Source organism: Astatotilapia calliptera, chromosome 11, assembly GCF_900246225.1.
Source record: "Astatotilapia calliptera chromosome 11, fAstCal1.2, whole genome shotgun sequence".
NCBI lineage: Eukaryota > Metazoa > Chordata > Actinopteri > Cichliformes > Cichlidae > Astatotilapia > Astatotilapia calliptera.
In genome coordinates this window covers 7,761,170-7,779,668 of record NC_039312.1, presented here as the reverse complement: position 1 = coordinate 7,779,668, position 18,499 = coordinate 7,761,170, and the positions used below count along the sequence as shown (strand labels likewise).

The 18,499-nt window shown below is 39.4% G+C and overlaps 1 protein-coding gene across 1 annotated transcript in view; it reads right to left on the bottom strand.

Moving 5' to 3' along the window:
- deptor (DEP domain containing MTOR-interacting protein) overlaps window positions 1-18,499 on the bottom strand; it is a 35,473-nt gene that overhangs the window by 2,156 nt on the left and 14,818 nt on the right. Inside the window, exons 5-10 of the mRNA XM_026183580.1 lie at window positions 15,350-15,528; window positions 9,997-10,179; window positions 9,065-9,217; window positions 5,800-5,870; window positions 5,351-5,455; window positions 1-1,554 (exon numbers count right to left, since the gene is read on the bottom strand). The exon at window positions 1-1,554 is cut by the window's left edge and continues 2,156 nt beyond it. Coding sequence (XP_026039365.1) covers window positions 1,432-1,554; window positions 5,351-5,455; window positions 5,800-5,870; window positions 9,065-9,217; window positions 9,997-10,179; window positions 15,350-15,528 — 814 coding nt within the window. The 3' untranslated portion in view covers window positions 1-1,431. The remainder of the gene's footprint in view (window positions 1,555-5,350; window positions 5,456-5,799; window positions 5,871-9,064; window positions 9,218-9,996; window positions 10,180-15,349; window positions 15,529-18,499) is intronic.

Here is an 18,499-nt window from a genome sequence, read left to right as displayed (position 1 = left end):
CGCTCATTTATCTGCTACTGGAGACAAAAATCAGACAAGGCCATCATACATTAAATTTCTGTACATATACATCTTTTCTTATCTGTCTGAAAACTCTTTAGCGCATACACGATATGGTGCTTGATGTGTAACTGCGCCGCATGTACAGATAATAAAGGAGAAAAGGATGTGGGGGAGGGGCGGAGGAAGTCATTCTTCCACATTAGTTTCAAATTAGGGAAGTCTGATTGAATCAAATTCCCCCCAAAAAGGACGCTTCAGTCAACCAAGTGCTTTGGTTGTTTACTTCTTATCTTTATTATACATCAAACATCAAATGATATATAAAAGTTAAAAGGTCAATCAAATGTTCTCTAAGTTTACATTAAGGCTGGTTGGTATGACTCCAATTAGAGTCATTTTTATTTTTAGTATTCCCTCTTTTGGCAATTCTTAATGGTATGTAACACATCTTGTGTCCACATCTCAAAGGCAAGTATAACAGAAACCTCCGAATTCTTTTAAAAAAACTACAGACAGTGATATTGTCGGTCACTGTCTATTTTCTAGGCTGCATATAAGGTTAAAGTGCCTAACAGAGCGCTGTCACGGGTAATCAGAATAGGTTACAAGGTTTAATGGGAGACAGGTTTTCTAAAGCCAGACTTCTAAACTTTGTGTCTGTAAGTCTTTAATTGCTTTTCTATATACAATGTGCTTATTAATGTAGCATGTAAGTTTATCGCCTTTATAACATTCTTAGCAGCTAGGAAAAAATCTACCTCAACATCGATTAAGTTGGTATTTTACATTTTCCACATGGCGACGGCAGGTGTTTGTCTTTTCCCGTTGAACATAATGGTTCCATTATGGCACCCCTGAAAACCCTGAAATTACATGTAGTAGCAGTGTGAAGTGTGTCTTCCTGTCCTTCTCAGCAGAGGGCAGTGTTGAGCCACCAGGAACAGCTCACTGGAGTAGAGGTTGCTTTCATGGCGCCATGAAATATTCGTCCTCATTTTCAGCTTTCTACTCTCTGATCCACGAGTTATAATGGCAAAACTTAATTTCACATCTTCTCACATCCTTTGAACACACTCTCCAGGGTGAGTTTTCTGACTCCAAGCTCTTCCGTGGTGTCTGTTTTGGTTCTGTGTGTCAGTGTGTGAGTGCGCACACCACGAAACCAAAGGAAAAAAATCCAAAACAACCTAGTTTCTCCAAATATTGACTCGTTTGCTTGACTACAATAGCCTCATTTTTAAGCACACACACAGTTTCTTGGTTATCCACCTTGTTCAAACAATGCTGGAACAGAGCTAGTGAGACGTGGTTTCAAGTCTTCAGTGTTTCGCTCTCGATGGGGTTTTGAGGTTAAGTACTACTTCAGTCCCCACATTTTTTCCTGCATTACTCTTCTGAGAGGTTTCCTCTTGGAGCTCTCTTTAATGCTTACACCTCCTCCATCACTTCCATGACAATCGTCCGCGGACCGGTCAGGATCAGGTTGCTGACGGTTCGGTAGTCGTGACAGAGGACGTTCAATCCGTTCACCGCCACCACGAACTGACACACCTGGAGAAAGTTGACAGAAACAGGAGACATGCTTGATCACCTTTAATGCCACTCATTGAGAAAAAAGAAAAGAGGCAGATAGCGATATATTTAATTATAGCTGCAAAAAACTCCCCAGATATTTACAATACAGCCTGTAAATAAGGGCACAACTATTTGATTTGAAATTACGAATTAATTATATTTACCTACAAATACATAACGGTAGACACACATAAATAAGGAGTTAACAAGTCAGGTTTTTACAGGAAACAATTATACCATACGTAAGTAATGTGTGAGTAATTTTGATGAGCAATTTTGAGTATTGATGTGCTATTATTCAACTGTATTTTTATTTTATCAACATAAATGTGATGAGGACTATTCTCTCTTACCAACTTACAAGAATAAAAAGATCCCATCAAAATTTGCAGCCCTATGTGATCTGATAATGGAGAAATTCATTGTCCTACTTCATAATACAACCCACACGCTGAAAAGTGCAGTGTACTTACAATGAAAGTTACTCATACATTACCTACAATTACTCACAGTATAGTTATTTCTTTGTTTCTTATAAAAACCTGACTTGTTATATAATACAGGTGTATTTATCTTTAAGGGCTTGTAAGCAAATATAATTATATTGTAATTTCAAATAAAGTACATTGAAATTCCTTTTAATTACAGGGAAATTATACCCTTAGTCGTGGCCCACATTGCAAAGTTTTACAAAAAGCCATCAGGCCTACAGAAGAATTCGAATTTTATTCTACAAAACCGAAATCTACATTTGCTGCAATGAAAGACAGCCTGCTATACTTTATCCAAACTGTGCTTCTCTCTGTATCAAGTTTTCATCTGTAAAGCTCTACGGTCAAAGCTTATAAGTATAAACTATAGCTGCCTTACTCCTGCCTTACAGTTCTTTGGGCTTTAAGTTGGGAAAGCACATCACTGAGGGGATAGTGTGAGTGCCCTTTGGTCTTGTTAAATGTTCACTTATATTAATAGACAAAAAAGTGTCTACATCTAGTAAGTCTGTTCTTTCGTCAAAATTATAACAGTAAATTAAAGACACATGTTATTAATAACCTGCCCCAGCAAAAGCTAATAAATCCCCTACACTCTCATCTGAATAAGTTTAAGGCTTATTTTAAAACACAAAAACAACCTAAAAAAAAACTTGGAAGCTTTAAGTTGTGAGCATTCAAAGCAATAGGTGGCCATCTTTTATATACAGTCTATGAACAATTATACAAAGGAGCATTTGGCCGTCCTTCACTTTAACATGCAAGAGTGCAAATGCTTCTGGGTTGTCTTTTTTTTTTATCAGCACAAGTTTCAGTGTCAACACATGTAACCTAACACAGGTGTCAGTGAGCACAGAGCACAGTCATAGCTCAAAACTGTGAGCTCACTGATGTAAAAAATATAACTGAGTTTGAATAACAAGAGGTACAACATGATTGCCTCACTCCAAACCACTCCTGTCACGCCTGAATGCCCCCTATGTTATCGTTTAACCACTTCTGCAGCTGCAGATAAAAATAAGGCGTCTTTTCAAAACTGCCTTCTAGCTGCCGTTCTTGCAACATGATCCTGCTGCTGTGTTTTTTGCAAACTTTTAAACCACATACTCACTCACATAAGCACTCCCTGCTTTACTGGCCCCTAAAAGTTTTTTTTTTTTTTTCTCTTCACGATGCCAAAAAAGATCGATTAAGAACAAAAGCACCTCATTATTCTGATATTTTAATAGCCCATAAATCAACCACGTGCAGACAGCCGAGGAAAGATTGAAGAAAAACAAACTCTAACAGATAGTTTATTGACTGTGCATACAGGAAACATTATGCATGTGGAAAATTTCTTGGAGTGAACAGCTACCTAAACTTGCCTGTTACACAGAAAAGTGAACACATGCAGAGAGCGGCCTCTAGGAATATTCTCACGGCAATCGTTGCTCAGTGTTTTTCCAGCACTCCTAAATGTTTCTGTGCTAGAAAGCTCAAAATAGGCAAAGGAAATAAGAGGAAAGAGAGATTAAGTGTGATGAAGAAGAGGGGGAAAAAAACGCCAGGCTGCTAATCCTATGTAGCAGAGGAATTTAAGACCCTCACTGTAATCACACCCAGATCTCTACGGGCTATACTGCACTATTTTCAGAGCCAAAACAGTCTTCTTCATTCTTCTTCATTTGACCATCTCATCTTTATCTTTGGTTCCCTGAATTCATCTCTCTAGTCTACCTTTCCTTCCAATATCTTTAACTATCTTTAAACTACTCCCCATCTTATCCCTCCTCTTTCTCCCCTATCCAAACATTCCTTCTCTCGGGCTGCAGGGTTGTTAATCTTGGCTGGACCCTAGCTGGATGAAATGTTTCCCTGTGCTGAGATGGTTAAAACCCCTCTCACAAAGTGAAATGACAGAAACAGGAAAAGATGCAACAAGTTAAAAGGTGTGTGAAACGACTCGGCTGTAATCTGAAGACGATGACTTGTCGCTTTTTTGGATTTTTGCCTGGACTGTAGTTTCAACATCTGACAACATGACGCCCCTCTCAGGACTGCGGTCTTCTTTCATTAAACAGTAATAAAAACACTCAGGTGAGGTGGAACCTCCGAGGAAACGTGAGGAGTGCGATTAACTCCACACAAATAAACTGATGACGATACTGCACACACCGCTGCACACGAGGAACTTAATGTACAAACCTGACACGATGGAAATCAGATAAAGCTAATGTAATAATCTGGTTTTTGGCGTGGTATTTATTGGCTTAATGGGTATAAAAGATGCTCAACACAAACAGACCATGTTAAATGTTTAATAAAAATGGTGCACAATTAAAACAGCTTCCACATGAGGTCTTCATATTTTGTCCCAATTAAGTCCAAAATAAGTTTAACACACGTGAAACGCTCTCTGAGCGACAACACCTTTATGACTGACTTGAACATGTTTCTATGGTAATAATCAGTCACCAGAGCAGAAGTGATATTATTTCCAGAGGCTCTTTCCTCTTTTAGTGCTAATACTCAAACTCATCTCCTCTACCTACTTCCTCCTCTTCCAGTTTTCATCTTCAGCTCATGTGTCTTCGCTATGGCAACCATCCTTTCTTTCAGTCAGTTGCACACATTTTCTCCTTTAATTAAAAGAAAACATCCCTGTAACAGAACAACTAAATGATGTGTACTAAAGGATATGGAAAGTGATATGTACACAAGAAAGCCCTTTTGCTTCCATCGGTGACCACCCTACATGAGTAACACGCTATCAATAATTAATTTCTTGTTTTTCAGGCTCCTTCTACAATTTTTTTCAGTCATTGCACTCTGGCCCCGCTCTCCATGTTGTGGTAAAGTTGCTGTGCTCTGCATTCCCAGGATTCCTTGCTGCCATTCTGTTGACATACCTTCATGGCAGCTGTAGCAGCACAGCTACCATTATCCTTTCATACTCCTTGATTTTTTCCCCACCCCTACTACAGCACATTTGTGCCACTCTTTCCTCCCATCCTAGCATCCTCCTCCTGTGGGCTGAATCTACAAAAAGAATCCTTAAACTCTTGTTTGACATTTAAATGCTTCTCCGACAGTCTACAGACTTAACGGAGCTGCCCTCTTGAAATCAAAATCCACAGCAAAAAGCATCCGCAGAGGTGCAAAAAGCAAGTTTATGTCTCAGATTTCACTAAGAAGTGCGTGTAGTACATCTATTGTTCTTCTCTTCAATTCATCTGATGACAGAAGCCTGCAGGGGTTCATCATTCTTTCAGGAGTTCACACATTTCTACCAGTCTTACCTTCATGCCAGCAGCGGCAGCAGGTCCACCTGGATCCACAGCCTGGATGTGACAGGGTTTGCTTCCTCGCACCACAAACCCCCAGCCCACAGCATCGCCTATAATCTGAGGACAACAGCAGCAGATGAGACGCAGAATATCTCACTTCTTTTCAATCCCATGCTCAGTGACTTTAGATGGTGAAATAATGTACTTTAAAGTACTGTTTGCACATTATACTTTGGATTTTTGTCGTGTGATGCTCAGCTGAGACTCTTTGGTGATCACACTTAACTTAAAAAGAATAGGGAGGGATGTATGTGTGCTGTCTGCTTACGCCCATGAATCATGGGACCTTTCACATATATTCGCGTGTGTCTGTGTGTGTGTGAGGACATGTGTGATTGCTCAAATAGTCTCCGTTAGACCTCAGCTCTCTGTGTGCGAGTGTGTGTCTGTGTGTGTCCTACAGTGAATGTCTTCTTTATAAAAGGTCCTCCTGGTCTCTGCAGCTCCTCTGGACTCACTTGTCTCTTCAGGACTGTTGAGAAAGACACATCAACACAACACACAATGTTACAGCAATAAGACGACACACTGGCTTGGGCATGCACACATGAAACAGGTCTATTTTTGGTTAAACATGTACGTGTGTGTGTAGAAACTATGAGTGTTGGTCACATGCTAATAATGCCTTTGAGGCACCCTGCTTCCTGAAACAGTATAGCTTTCCTTCCTCTAGTCCAACTTCCCCTTACCAGTACTTGCATCGACATGACTCTCCACAAGGATCCAAAAGACTTTTGTGTCTTATTAATTAATTAGATTAAATTAATTGGAAATGTCCTCATTTTAAGGAGGAAAAATGAAAAGAAATTGGAGAGCAAAAGGTGAGATACAAAAGTTAAAATAAATAAGATCTTTCAATGCTCTTTAGACAATGCTCTTTATTAACAACTTTTCTTAGGCTTGGTGATCACATTATTACTGACTGCTATGATTTATGAGCATTTATGATGAGTCTGTGAATGAAGCTATAGTTGCTTTATGCGATGTAATGGCCATAAGTATGAAGCGTCTGACCATAGTTTTTCCAACTAAAGCCTCTCCAGGACATTAAACTAATTGATTTCCCGCTAGCTGTTCCCACTCATCTATTGGACATTTCCTTCACTTTGTTGTTTTCCTTCCTTTAGGTCAGGTCCATTGACCTTTTCCATATCATCTTCTTAAATATTTTATCAATATGGTGTCTCAGTCAAAGAAGCCCTGACTGGCCAAACCAAAGTTGTTTGTTCCAGTTTTGAAAGCTTTTTTATTGAAGATTAAGTCCAGACAGATATTCATGCCTCACTCCTTTTGCTTTTTTCTAGTTTATATCCATGTGAATGTGAGTGCGAATGGTTTTCTGTCTCTATGTTTTAAGTTTTCTTATGCAGGGTGGTGTTTCAGTTCCTCATCTCCTATAATAGGACCTATCATAGGGCTGCATATGTTTAGCTGATAGGCTTTTAAGAATAGCCAGATCTCCTTTACCACTGGAGAATTGGAGGGTCTAACAAACTCTTATGTCTATAGCCTCTGTAAAGTAGAAAAATACAAATAAGTAAGCAGCTTTCAGCCTTTGTGTGCACATTGAGTTCAGATTTCAACAGGTGCTTAGTATTTAATAACAAACTATAAATCAACTCGATATGTGCCGCAAAGATCACTGAATAACTCTCAAAAATCTAAAAGCAAAAAATGCAAGGACATTTCTTAGAAAGCCAGTGGCCCGTGCTTGACAAATCACTTATGGTCTACATCGCAACACTTAACTGTAATCTGATAAAGAAGAGGAAGTGAAGTGCAAAGGACCGCTAATCCTCTAGAGCTGGAAATTTTCATAATCTCTCTGTGGAATTCCAATCTGATCAGATATACAGGACAATTTCTCTTAACATTCTGTTATCTGCCCCCTTTGTGTCACGATGACATAACCTTTTTTAATGGTGTGACTTTATAGAAACAAAACACTGGTCAAAGCTCACCCCATTCATCTTATATGGAGTTTCTTCCTCCTCGTATGTGAAGCAAAAGAGAAATACCCTTACTCTGTGTGTGTGTGTGTGTGTGTGTGTGTGTGTGTGTGTGTGTGTGTGTGTGTGTGTGTGTGTGTGTGTGTGCCTGCCTTCCTCTTCCTGCTCATTGTGCACCATGAGCAAGTGCTAATGTAAAAGGGGGGGCTGCTGGCACAAAGAAACTCTTGTCGAGGACTCTGCTTGAATCAAACACATCAGAGGACACCTCAAAGTAGCCAAAATAAAACACTCAGAAACACACACACGGCTCAAGGGCGTCACTGCCAAGTTTTCAAATCTGCACAGAGAATTTAAAGCCGTTCATTTCCAAATGACAGGTATGATTGTCACTTTCCTTTAAGCAGTGCATATCTGCTTTCCACTGAAGTAAACGTGCGCTCATTAGGATTTTTCTTCAGCATGTCTTCCCACAGAAAAACAAGCTAATTCACAGTTTGCGATAGAATAAATGTGGGTTAAGCAGTCTGTTATATGACCTGTTGTGAGTCTTCTATGCGTTTAGTTGTCAAGTTTGTAATATGGATATTTGTCAATTTGAATTATATAGGATTTCAACTAGTCCACCTGACGCCTCTCTCACTGACGGCAGCTGATTCTCACGCTTCATTTCCTTCTTTCCAACTGAGCAAGTCTGAAGCCTAATTTAGTAACTTTAATTTCAAAAAACACAAAGTAAAATATCTAGTGAGAAACCTGCTGTGCAGTGGAGGTCTTGTGTTCCTGCTACACAAACAGCTCTCTTTCTGTTTTTTTGTTTTTTTACCACAGGAGTGTCAAACATACAGCTGGCCTGGCCCCCAGACATCACCCATGACCTGGCTTATTGCAACAAACTAACTAAGCACCAGATAACAGTGTTTTGCTTTAAGTGTTACATTAAAGAACAGAAAAGTTCCTATTTTTCAGCATTTACAATAGAAATGTTTCTCTTTTTTGTTATATTGAGTCACTGGTTAAAAGAACAGCACAACAACCTTTTCTGTCATTTTAAGCATTTAGTCATTAAAGTTTACGTCAGGGGACCTGTGCTGATTTTTTATTTATTTATGTAATATTTCTTTATACAATGTGGAAAAACTCTTTTCAAAATTTAATTTATTTTTCTTAAGAAATCTTATGGAATAAATGTGTGCTTGGATTTCTTTACACTAAAAGGACGGGGAACAGTTTGTAGATCCACACAAGCTCAAACTGGGCTCTGTGTGCACCACTACATAAAAAGGGTTTTGACACCTCTGGTTTAGCACGTGACAGAGCTGCATGCAGCAGCACACAGACTGAAGCTGTCCACTGTCTAAGAGAAAAAGTCAGAAGTTCTTTGCTTCTCTAAATGACCGCTTTAAAAATCCAAAGTAGAGCCACTATATTAAAAAATAACTTTACAATTAGTAAATAACATGAATCTGTCAGTAAGAACACACAACAACTAAAATCATTTGGACTTATTCCCATTTATTAATGAGGTTAGTTTAAACTATTATAACTGCCACTGTCTACTGAAGACTTCATTTAACTCTATATGCAGCAACTTTAAACCACAGCTTTAGAAAACCTGACAGTTAAGCGAAGATATAGTTCTTGCTCCATAGTTTTTTTTATGTTCAGTGGGAGTGGGGCCCATTACAAAATACACTCGATATCTATGTTGTCATACCAGATTTAGGGTTGCAAAGGACAGGCGGACTGCTGCTGAGCGTAGGACTGCTGCTGTAATAACCACTGCTGCAATAACCGATGCTGCCACAGCTGCTGCTCATGCTGCTCCGACGAACTCCGACAGACACCTTTATCTCTTTTGTGGGACTCACTGAGACAGAGAAACACAAACTGAGTTGTTAGTCTGAAAGACAGCCAGAAAAAAGAGAAAGAAGGCAAAGCAGAATAAAGGCTTGATTTACAGTTCACCAGTGTGGCCTCTGGAGCTGCAGACCAATCTAAAGACAGGAAAAACCAGCACTACATAGAGCCCCTTACTTCATTCATATAAAATATTGAGTCTTTTCTCATTGGAATATATTGTGTAACCTCCTAAGTAGGTTAGGCTTTTAATAACTATTTAATAGTTTTAAATGTGCATGCTTAACTTTCTCTTTGTTTTGCCATATTTTTTGTGCCACTTTGGTGAGACAGAGACTTTGTGCTCTGCTCTTATGCCTAGTAACACAAACAGGGCTGCTCTGTTATCTTCATAAGGCAGACACCACCAAGGACACAGGTTACGGAGAGTGGATTTGGGTATGTGTGTCAACAGAAGATAAGGCAAACTGGATAAATATGCCACTGAATCAAATAACCAGGGGCAATATTTAAACTGCTTAATAAGAGTAATGTTTCATGAACACATGGACACAGTGAAGGTTTCCTATGAAAGGTGACAAACTTCCCAAGGTCTCTACCAAACGTCTGCGAATACTCTCACGGAGGAGCTGGGGTTCAGCAAAAGTTTAGATTTAAAAAACAATGTTTTACTTTTAAAATGACTGAAAGGAGGACACAGATTATTTAGCTGATCTGTCAGTTTGGAATTAAAGGAAATAATGAAGCAAAGCTTTTACACAGTTACTGAGAGTCAGATGGAGTGTGCACCTGAGAGAAAGCTGGTGTTGCCTCCGTCAGAGCTTTGTTTCCGGAGACAGAAGGGACTGTCGTGGCTCTCTGGGATGCTGCGCCCTCGCTCGTGAAGAAGTTCAATCAGTCGCCGACGTCGCCGGAAGTTCATCCTGAACTGGTAGAGGAGCGGCCCATCAACAAAGTGATTCTTGTTGGTGACTAATAACAGGGAAAATGGACATGAAGATCATAAATACGTTTTGTTATGTATCTGAAATGTATAAGCTTACTCCTATTGAGCCTTGATCTAGAACCTCAAACGCAAGTAACAATTTCCCTGGAGCTGCGCTAGAACACGATGACCACTGAGAGCACTGACCTCACTTATTTTCGCTGTGCTGATAAGATGAGATATGAGTACATTTTTATCAAAATTAACAAGCATGCCAAGGTGAAACTAATCACGTAAACCGGTCAAACTGCTGTCAATGTCACTGCTCTTACTGTGGTTTCAAAAGAGGTGAGATGCACAGTTTGAGAGAGAGAAGAGAAGCTGATATTGTCTTCTTCCTGGCTGAAGAGTCGCATAATGCCCGCGTGATGTCTTTTTTAACCCCCTCAAAGTATTTTGGGGGTTTTAATCTTTTCAACCAACCAGCTATAGACAGAAACCCAATTTCCTGTTTCAGGTTATGTAAGTTAACCTCTTGAAGCCAGATTATTGCTGTCTAGAAATGAGTTCCTGTTAATACTCACCCACAAAACAATGCAAAACAGCACAATACAGTCAGGGGGTGGGTCTGTGACCCAGCGTCTTTTCATTTATTTAGTATCGTTGATTTCCTATGTTAAAATAATGTTAAATTCAGGTGTTATTCTTAAGTTAAGGGTGTAGTTGAGTTTTTTTGTATTCTGTATTACTAATGAGATACGTTAAGTTCTAGTATTATTAGTTTGGTTGAGTTTTTAATCTGGTTTATGTTTCTTCTTCTAATACAGTATGTCATGTGTTTCATGTTGTCCTGTCTATGTCCCATTGTGTTTCCGGTTTTATTTTGAAGAGTCTTGTGTTCCATGTTCATTGTGTTTTGCTTCCCCTGTGGCATTCAGGTTCATTTATGCCAACTGTGTTTCCCCAGGTGTTTCCACTTTCCACATTACCCTTTTGTGTATTTAAGTCCTCTGTCTTCCTCTGTTCTTTGTTTGGTTGTCTGCTGTCTCAACGTCAAGTCACGGCTGGTCACAGAGTTTTATTTCTATTGCTTAGGTTCATGTTTCATGTTATAGTTATAATAGTAATTTAGCTGCTCCCAGTTTAGTTTTGCACCAGCCTTGTCTTGTTTTCCGTTTTTGACATCAGCACAAAATAACCGGCTCGCTTTTTGTTAAAGATTCAGTTCTGTCTCTCCCTTGTCTGCTTTCGGGTCTGCTCCACAAACACACCGGCCATTCTGGCTGTGACAAATACAACAGTACTCCACACTGAAATAGCCAGACTATTAAGGTTTTAGTGAACCTAAAGTATATTTAAATAACTGATGTTTCTCAATGTCCTCCTTTTTGGAGAAAAAAAAAGAGAGCTGTAGAAATCATTATTTCCTTCTTAGTAATGGCTGCTTCTTATTGGATATATATATATATATATATATATATATATATATATATATATATATATATATATATATATATATATATATATATATATATATATATATATATATATATATATATATATATATATATATATATATATATATACATACATATACATATATATATATATATATATAAATGTAAAGTTCAGATTTGTGTGTAATGCATTACTGTAATCAAATTACATTCTTCAGTAGTGCAGAGACTCATTACTGTAGTAAATCAAGCATTCACGTTACAGTTCGCACTACAAACGTTTTTCAGTTCAGCACGCGGGCAGACAGAATGTAAAACTGTAAGAATGACTTTCTGTCCAAAGATGAAGCTTACTTTATATACTTCTAATCACAAATAGCTGGAAGAAAATAAAAATCCATCCCAAACAAGAGCTTAAAGGTCTCGGAAGGTTAAAATATAAAGTAAGTTGTAAGAAGAAAGTCTAAATGCGCAGGTGTCCACTAGTGCATGTTATGTTATTACAATAATCATTACATAATGAGCCTTCTCATAGTCATTTCTCATTTATAGGTATCATGCATTTTTATGAGCAACACACATTTGGCTCGTGGCCATGTCATGCATCAATTTTGTGGTTTCTGTCAGCTCAACAAAGTCCCTTTATTGTGTTTTTTAAAAGTAAAAAGCCTGTACTGTGCTTTACACTCCTCTTCACAGACTGACGTGAAATGCTGGTTTTTCTTCTGTAATCTGATTTATCATGTAAAGCCTCACCCCTGGTGATGACAGCTGGCTCCTGGCTCATTGCCTGTTGCACAGTGATATATCAGCCCTGCTCTGTTTAATTTAAGCATTACCTGGAACTCTGTCATCTGCTTATTCTGCCTGTCTGTACCTCATTCAGAAGCACAGTGTAGGAAAACATTTTCCCCAGCGCGCCACACTAAGCACACTGACCAAACACAGGCTTTGGGCCAAACACAAAGTAGATCCATCCAGACCAACCATACATCGTACAGATGAATGTGACTACGGACCACAACAGAAAAGAACAGAAATCTGGCTGGTTTACTCTCCACCCCCTTTATAATGTGTTTTTCATGGGAACTCGGGGTGTGTACGAGTAAGCTATTTATAACTTTACTGCAACACAGTGTTGTTAACAACATACACAGTCCACATATTATTTCTGTAATACTAGAGCACTTATTTTTGCAAGGGGGATGGCAGTGCCGTGTCTCTGTGACGGAGCAAATTAAGTTTTCTATCACCTTAAATAAGTGACGTAACAAGGCTGCTGTTTGTGTTTTTGTGTGTGTGTGTGCATGCGTATGTGTGGAGTAACACCACTTTCCAAGTCCCTCGAGATGCTTAGTTTTGCAGCAGTCCTTGAGAGATGGAAACTAGGAAGTGAACAAGAGAAAGAGGGGCCAGATGGACCTACTCTGTGACGACAGGCATTCAGGCTGAAGAGAAGCAGTAGCAAAAGGGAAGAGTTGGTAGGAATAACTTGATAACATATGATAAACCACCTCTCCATCACTCATGTCTTTCCTCTTTCTTTTTCATCTGTAGGTTATCATTGCCTCTCTGTTTAAATCTGTCTGGACTGCAGAACATGGCAACCATGATGTACAGCAGTGGCATTTCAAAAACGTTTTGTTCCGTTTAGCTATCTACAGTCTGGAATCCAGACATGACGACCCCCAACACTGTTGAAGACATATTTTCCTTAATGAAAATACAAAGGTCATGTGATCTCTCTGCAGCAAGCCAAATTAAATCAGACATGAACGGGAACCAGAGAAATTTCATGATGCAGTTATGACCCAGCAGAAACTCATTCAGGGTCCAAATAACCATCATTCAGCAAAATGCCAACCTGTCATGGAAGCCCTGAACAACAAACGCAGAACCAAAGCCCCTGGAAAAATACTGACATCCACAGTGTGTGAGTCAAGCATGTTCAGGAAAATATCAGCGACACCTTAGCAGGTATTAAACGCACAGTTACAACTGGACACGATATGAATGTATATGTCAGTGATTACCCTCCACATAAAATTGTGTCTGCACAAACACAAGTTTTTAAAACATCAAATTTGTTCACATGCAAAAGCACTTTTAAATCAGTTGAAAGCGACCTTTCGGAAAGGCTCACCTTGCATTTCTGTTTATGCGCATGTGTTTGTTCCTCATGTCTGGGTTTTCCCCCATTTAGCTCCCACGTTCACCTCCGCGCATTTATTCCATGCCTCCCCTCTCTGTCATGTGCGTTGTCACCCATTGTCACTTCCCTGTTCCCTTGTTAAGTCAGAGTGTCTTAGTCCGCCTTTTTTCCTGTTTTATTTTGACAGTCACGTGGTCTATGTTAAGCGTGTTTAGTGTTGCTTCCCCTGTGGCGTCATGTTCGGTTGTATCAGCTGTGTTTCCCATTTGTTTCCAATTCCCCTGATCACGTCCTGTCTGTAAATATTGTGTGAGTTTTCCCCCGACCTTTGTCGTCACATCTGCTTTACCCGTGGCTCTCCTGTGTCCCTCCTGTGTTTTCAGGGTTTCTCTAATGCTCAGATTTCTCTAATGTCTTTCCCCCAGTTCAGGCGTTCCTCTGTTTAGTTTGTTTTTTATGTTTCTCCCCGTTGGGTATGTCTGCCTTAATAAACGGCACGCTTCAGTTAATTCCTGTTTTCATTTTTTGTGGTCTGCATTTGGGTCCTCACAAAAAACACACGCCTCGCATGTCAACTGCATTGTTACTTCTTTTACATAAGTTCTTCAGTTATCTGTATGATGTTTTAAACATTTCTTTGCATTGGCTTATACTCATCTCATTGAGGATACTGATGAAGAGAAGAGTGATCTCCAACTGTAAACTGCAAAGTGTGCAAAGGCCAGAAACAACAATCCGCTGCTTGGAATATGGCAATAAATCTCTCCAAGAACTTTGCAAAGGTTCCATATAGCAAAGGACGCACATAGAAAGTGATCCTCAAGCTGAGTGTATTTCAGCACCATGCAAGAAACAAAAGCTTGATTTCCAGAAGGTGACAAAAGCACGAGGTTTCTATGGAAGCAACGCTGTTGCCACAGTATTATGTAGTATGTATTAAGTATTATGTGTTTTTTACCAACTAACAGTACATGAAGTGAAAGAGCTTGTGTTCTCATTAGGAAGAGGACTTTTACTGCTATGTAGGCACATATATAGTTTAATAATATACATTTAACTGGCAATCACATGGGTGAAACTGCATCTCAGACAGTGCAAATTAGCACAAAAGTAATGGAGCAATGCCCCAGTGCAAGTAATTACTTTCTATAAGTAATGTATTGAATTAGAATAAAAATATTTTAAAATACTGTAATGTAAAACATTACTTTTTGGGGGATAAATGACACCAGTGCTACTCATAAGCAGTGAAATGCATTCCCAGTCAGTGTGACACTATAATGTGGGTCAATTCAAAATGGCTAGAAGCCCAAAATGGGCAGTGATGAGTTTTAAGGAGCAAAACTAATAAAGATTTCATATTTTAGGCACCCTTTAGAGACCATATTAACCTAGTTTTTGTTGTTAGGTTTGAGGCCTACTTATGGGTATTGCCTAGAAAGAAACTGTAATTTAGGTTGGCTCTATCTAGACATATCTATGACACTAAAATGGTAAACTGGTAAACCCTTTGCTGACTACCAATTCAACGGGGAGATAAATGATTGTACTGATTAACCAAATAACTGACAGGAGGAAACAAGGCCCTTCCCTTGACTCCATCCTCACCATGCTGGATGATCCCATGTTCAAGAAGCCTCCGCCCCAGCTGTTCAGCCTCCTCCCTGGTTGGCATCTCCCCCTCCTGCAGCAGCCAATCGATGAACTCTGAGGCTACCAGCGTCCGCTCAAACGACTTGCCTTCCTCCTCTCTGGTTTGCAGTAGGTTGTTCTCTGTGTTCATTAATCTATGGAGAAAATTAGAGCGAACAGAGTAATGAAGTTGAGACCGAGGGAAAGGAGTGATAGTGGGGTGCTGCAGAGATGAAACGGCACATTTGGTGCACGTGGTGCACCTGGCACCGACAAATTTATTTAAAGTTACAGTGATTTTACATAAAAGTCTCACCTAGCTGTTGGAAAATAAAGTAAGGTTTTATGGAAGCTACGAGCCTTTGGTTGAGTGAAAAGTAAACTTTCTTCAGAGGTAGTTCCCTGTGGAGAAAACCTTATAAACCAGCAACTCTGGTCATTCCTTCACTCTCTAATCTTCACTTTCAAAATGCACAAAGCCTGTGCTGTAGCTGTCTCCAGATTAGCACATGAGCAGTGTGCATAAATTCAAGCCATTCCTTAAACCTCATATATCAAACCTACACGATTACAAAGTAAGTACACTGAGGCAAACCTTCTGGATAAGCTTCACTGATAAATGGAGGGTTGTTTTTTGGAATCAGCTGAGTTGAATGTAAAGGCACAAGATTTAATATAGTTTCCACAAAAACACAAAAAACAAAACAAGGATTGCATTAAACAGGTGTTGTAGTCTGTTCTGAGTGGCACCCGGTGACAGACTCAAACAAAAACAGGCATGTGCACGCCTGTAAGGAGCAGAACTGTCGACTCGTTCGCTATCCCACTTTCTCAAAACCACATTCACACCTGTCACTCACACGCAAGCACTCACCAGCCTATACACTTAAGCAATGCCATCAAAGAGCTGTGCAAGTTACAGGGGGCTTTCTGCCATCTGCATGTCAAAACATATGCTTAAAATGAAATACAGCCTCAAAGATGTATTTTCTACGCTGTTGGTCCTGTTCTGCTGGCACAAAACGTATTCCCACATTCAGTTTTAGTGGCTTATCAATCATTCACTGAGCGGTTAATATCACAGCCTGGACTGTGTATTACACACAGATATCATGCATGAATGAATCAGCAGTTTGGAGATTTGTATAAATAATCATAATATTCAAAGAACTTATTCAAAGAAGTAATAATTTCAACATCAGATGCATCCAAAAGCTTTGGGTGATTTGGCTCCAGACTAAGAATCAGCCACTAACTTAACATTTGATCCAAGCAGGACAGAAGAACTAGTGATGGGATAATCTTTAAAGCTATATTAATTTAACTATGGAGGAGACAGTTTCCGTAAGTCCCTACCGGATCAGCGATTCAGTGATGAGATTAAACCCGAATCTGGAGATGACAGACATATTAACGAGAGCTCCTCTGGGCTTTTTTTCCCTTTTTTTTTGTAGAGTTAGAAGAGAAGATGTCACTCCCATGTCTGTGTAGTAACTATTAACTATTTCCAAAGAAACCATCAGATTAGTTTGGCTTAACCAAAGCCAAAAAGCTGTTCAAACCTCTACAGACAAGTGTGCAACTATACTCAGCCAGGAAATTGGCAACATAACCCAAATGCAAAAAGGCACTGGTATAATATGTAAGTTAATGAGCTTTAAACATACTGACAGGTTAAGTGTGTCTCTGTTTCTTGCCTTTATTCTAAGCTAGGCTATGCACTCTATTGCTATCATTGGAGAGTGGCCTTCTCATCTAATTCTCAGAGAAGAGCAACTATGCCAATACATTTCCTGCCATGCATTTATTTATTCGCTTTTTGTATAGGCAATCCACAGTATATCATTAATCAGTATATGTAGTAAGCAAGTTTTACCTGGCACAGACAAACCTCCTACTCTTTCAACATCTCGATGGAGACAAATTAATATTTGATTGGAAAGCTTTAGCGACAAAACCATTAGTCTCCTGACAGAACAGGTTCTGTGCTAAGTAACACAAATAGAGAGACTAATGAAAGAAATGAAAGTAAATGGAAAACTAAATGAAATCCAACTCAGCTGCAGGATGTGAAAAGCCGCCTCTATAAAAAAAAGCACATTCATGCTCTCACTGTGGTTCATTAAACTTTGACTGACATCCACAGAAAACCGAAACTAGTCAAGAGAAGAACTATGACGTCACTGAGTTGCTCACAGGGACATAGTGTTATCCTCAAATTTCAACCTTTGGGTTGAGTGAAATATAGAACAAGTGCAAGCCCAGTGTTGCTCAAGTCTTTAGTCATTTAAGGTCACTGGCTGGTTTAGATGCAGAATTTTGAAGGATTGGTGGCTTTACTGGAATAAACTGCTATGGCTCACATTAGCAGCAAACATCATAACATGCTGTTAAAAGAAATGGACACAATGTTCCACAAGATCTGTTTACACAATGCAATTTAATCCATTTTAACAGGTAAAGTCAACAGATCGTGTTATGCTACCTCCAAGGGACAGGCTCAGTGAAGTGAACTCTGAACTTTGAATAGTAACCACTTAAGTAATAGAAAGGACTATGACGCTTTGCATACACATATAAATGGATCATGGAAGCATTAAGTGGAACAAGAGGAGTTGCCACGACCCTGATATGAACTCAGAGTGTCTGTTCAGTCAGTTTACCTAACTCCGAGTGACAAACACTGAGACTTGGCATTTCCCTGCTTTTAAATTTAGTCTTTCATATGGGTGGGGTAGTGATGACTCTATGGCCAAAGAATAGCTTTTAAAGGATGCAACACTAATGGTTATGTAAGATGGGCATGGTGAAGTGGTTTGCACTTCTGTCTCCCACAAGAACCTAACTGGTTTGAATGTATCTTTGTGTGACAGGCATCCTGCTGAAGTCCAAAGGCGTGCTGATTACTGGCCTTCTAAACTGGCTGTAGGTGCAAACAAGAGAGTGAGTGGTGGTCTGCACCTATGATGGGCCGATGACCTGTCCAAGGTTTAGCTCTTCTTAGGGTTTCTAAGAGAAATATAAAGAGAGAATATCTTGTTCTTGTACTTTTAGATTTAACAGCAGCATTTGACATAACTGATCACAGTATTTTGATTGGCAGGTTAAGGTCTTAAGTGAGCATCT